The sequence below is a fragment of the Hypanus sabinus genome, unplaced genomic scaffold (assembly GCF_030144855.1).
Source record: "Hypanus sabinus isolate sHypSab1 unplaced genomic scaffold, sHypSab1.hap1 scaffold_634, whole genome shotgun sequence".
NCBI lineage: Eukaryota > Metazoa > Chordata > Chondrichthyes > Myliobatiformes > Dasyatidae > Hypanus > Hypanus sabinus.
This window is the reverse complement of record NW_026781490.1, coordinates 226,377-228,957: the sequence shown is the minus strand read 5'-3', so window position 1 is coordinate 228,957 and position 2,581 is coordinate 226,377. Positions and strand designations below refer to the sequence as shown.

At 42.1% G+C, this 2,581-nt stretch overlaps 1 protein-coding gene across 1 annotated transcript; it reads right to left on the bottom strand.

Annotated features, from left to right (window-relative positions):
* Positions 1-317: 317 nt before the first annotated feature.
* LOC132389713 (N-acetyllactosaminide beta-1,3-N-acetylglucosaminyltransferase 3-like) lies at positions 318-1,668 on the bottom strand. The gene has a single exon (XM_059962278.1). The coding sequence runs from the start codon at positions 1,666-1,668 to the stop codon at positions 511-513; it is 1,158 nt and encodes a 385-aa protein (XP_059818261.1). The 3' UTR covers positions 318-510.
* Positions 1,669-2,581: the final 913 nt, after the last annotated feature.

Sequence of the window (2,581 nt, the reverse complement as noted above, 5' to 3'; positions counted from 1 at the left end):
GACCATAAGTTTCTCTATTCCTCCAACCCTGAGACAATTTCAGATCTTGATTCTTTGTTGTTCTCACAGTTCCATTCCAAGAGATGCTTCTGTCTCTTTCACATTTTGCAAGGGACATGTAAGCAACGGCAAGAAAAGAAATGCACAGATAGAACTGTTACTAAAAATTTTATTGGTGGCTTATTATACAAATGCCCCAAGTGAACATGCTGGGCCAATCTGCAAGCAATGCAAAAGGACTGCTCACTTGGAATAACTTTACAATTGACTTAAATTGTGGTGCTCCTGTCAATATTGTAATGTCATTATGGGTGCATTAATAATTAGGCTGAGTGATGACACCTGGCGGCTTTTCAAACATTTGTAGAATGTAGAAAGGCACCAACTCTATAAATTAATATAGCCTCCAATATAATTTAGGAATTAACCTTCTTGCATTGCATAAACAACTGATTATCACATGTGCACAAACTGCATTACATTCCAACAGTTGCTACATTCTCCCATGACTCATGTGGCCCTTTCCGTGGATTCAGACTTCTGGGGAGCACGAACACATTTCAGATTAGCATCATGCACCGCATCCCACATCAATAGCAGTTCGAAAGGCCGAAAATGATGCACTAGCAGCAACTCACGGTAATAGCAAGGATTGAACGATTCATCAAGGGTTGAAGGAACCCTGACTCCAGCTGTCCTGAATCCGCTATGGGAGTGTGGCGCGAGTCCAGCCTTGGCCAGACACATCCCCAAAAATACATCATCAATGGGGAATAGTTCAAGGTCTTGGGCTATGTGGTAAATGATATGAGCTGTATACACAGACATAAGTATGCCCGCTCCACTAACGTATGGTGGGAACGACTTGATGGTGGTCACTATTTCTGGCACATAATACTTCCTTGACTTCTGACGTTTGGGGCCAAACCCATAAACGAGATGGCCCACAAACAGGTGTTGGTGAACCTTCATGCCTAGCAAGTAATCAACCATGTTATCGGTGTTGGCAAATACATCATCATCTCCATTGAAGATGAATTTAGCACTGGGGCAAAATTCACTGACCCACTGCAGCGACTTGTATTGTTTGAGGGTAAGGTTGAAAAAGGTATCCAAGAAATCCCATTGTAGGATATCTCTGTGTTCTCTGTTTTCCATGGCTAACAGCTGATTCAATTTCCTACTTTCATTTTGGTCAGAAGAGACACCAGAAATAAAGACTCTCTTAATTAGGACCCCATTGAATTCGCGTTCTCTGCCCCAGGTCTTCCTTATCATTTCCCGCCGATCATGGTTGAAAGGGTGAGATTTGATCACCAGGAGCAGGAAGACATTCTGAGATCCTTCTCGACCACCACATTGGTCTGGGACATTTTGAATCATGTCAAATTCTCGACAGTGTTTATACATCAAGAAGTTTTTAATGTGCTCTTTCTCTTGATGAAATGAGGACAGGTGCAGCAATGTCTTGTTCGCGTGGCACTTTGGCTTGAGCACTGATTCAGTTGCATCACCAGTAACAACCTTGGGCAGGTCATTGCGATGAACAGTTTCTGCAACAACATCAGTCTCTCGACGTCGGACATTATCCCAGAACATGAAGAACAATCCCAGTGTAATCAGAACACCCAGCACTACTTTCTCATGGAATCGCCGATGTCTACTCATCTTTCACCTGAAATAGAGAAAAATATGGATTAATTCAAAGAGAGCTTTACATCTACATGATGCTTGAGAAGAATGGGAAGTTTAAACTGTAATGGATTTCACTAATGCTTTGTAATATTGACCTTAAAATGGTGGTGAGGTGAGGAATAGGCAGATCCCTACAAGCTGCTGAATGTTTAATTAACCTGAAGCATTCCATCCCAGCAGAAAAACGAATCTACCTATAAGATACCATCACTGTCATTAAACTGAAAATCGCATAGTTTTATTCTGGGCCTTAAAAATATATGATTGCAAAGGCTTTATTCCACCTCGATTCACAGCTCTCATCACTCCTCTCGGGGCTTAAACTGAGCTGGACCAGACATAGCGCAATATAGAACAATGCAGACATTTTGGTCCATGATGTTGCACCGACCTTTTAATCTGCTCCAAGATCAATTGATCCCTACTCTCTCAAATAGCTGTCCATTTTTCTTTCATCCATGTGTCTATCTAAAAGCCTCTTAAATCACACTGACGCATCTACCCTTATCACTACCCAGGCTGTGCATTCCATACAACCACCATTTTCTTTTTGTTAAAAAAATACTACTTCTGACAAACCCCTTTACTTTTCTCTAATCACCGTAACATTATGCCCCCTCATATTAGTAATTTCTGCCCTGGGAAAATGTTGTTTGTTCTCCATTCTATCGATGCCTCTTAGCAGCTTATACACCTCTATCAAATCACCGCTCCCGCCCCCCCCCCCCCACCACCATTGCTCTGAAGAGTAAGGTCCCAGCTCGTTCACCATTCAGGTTGAGTTCACTGGTTACTGATACTATGGAGGATGGTGTATTATTGACCATTGATTAGTAACTGAGTATATGGCTGTGCAGGGAAGGTAACGTGTTCGCATAGCTACTGA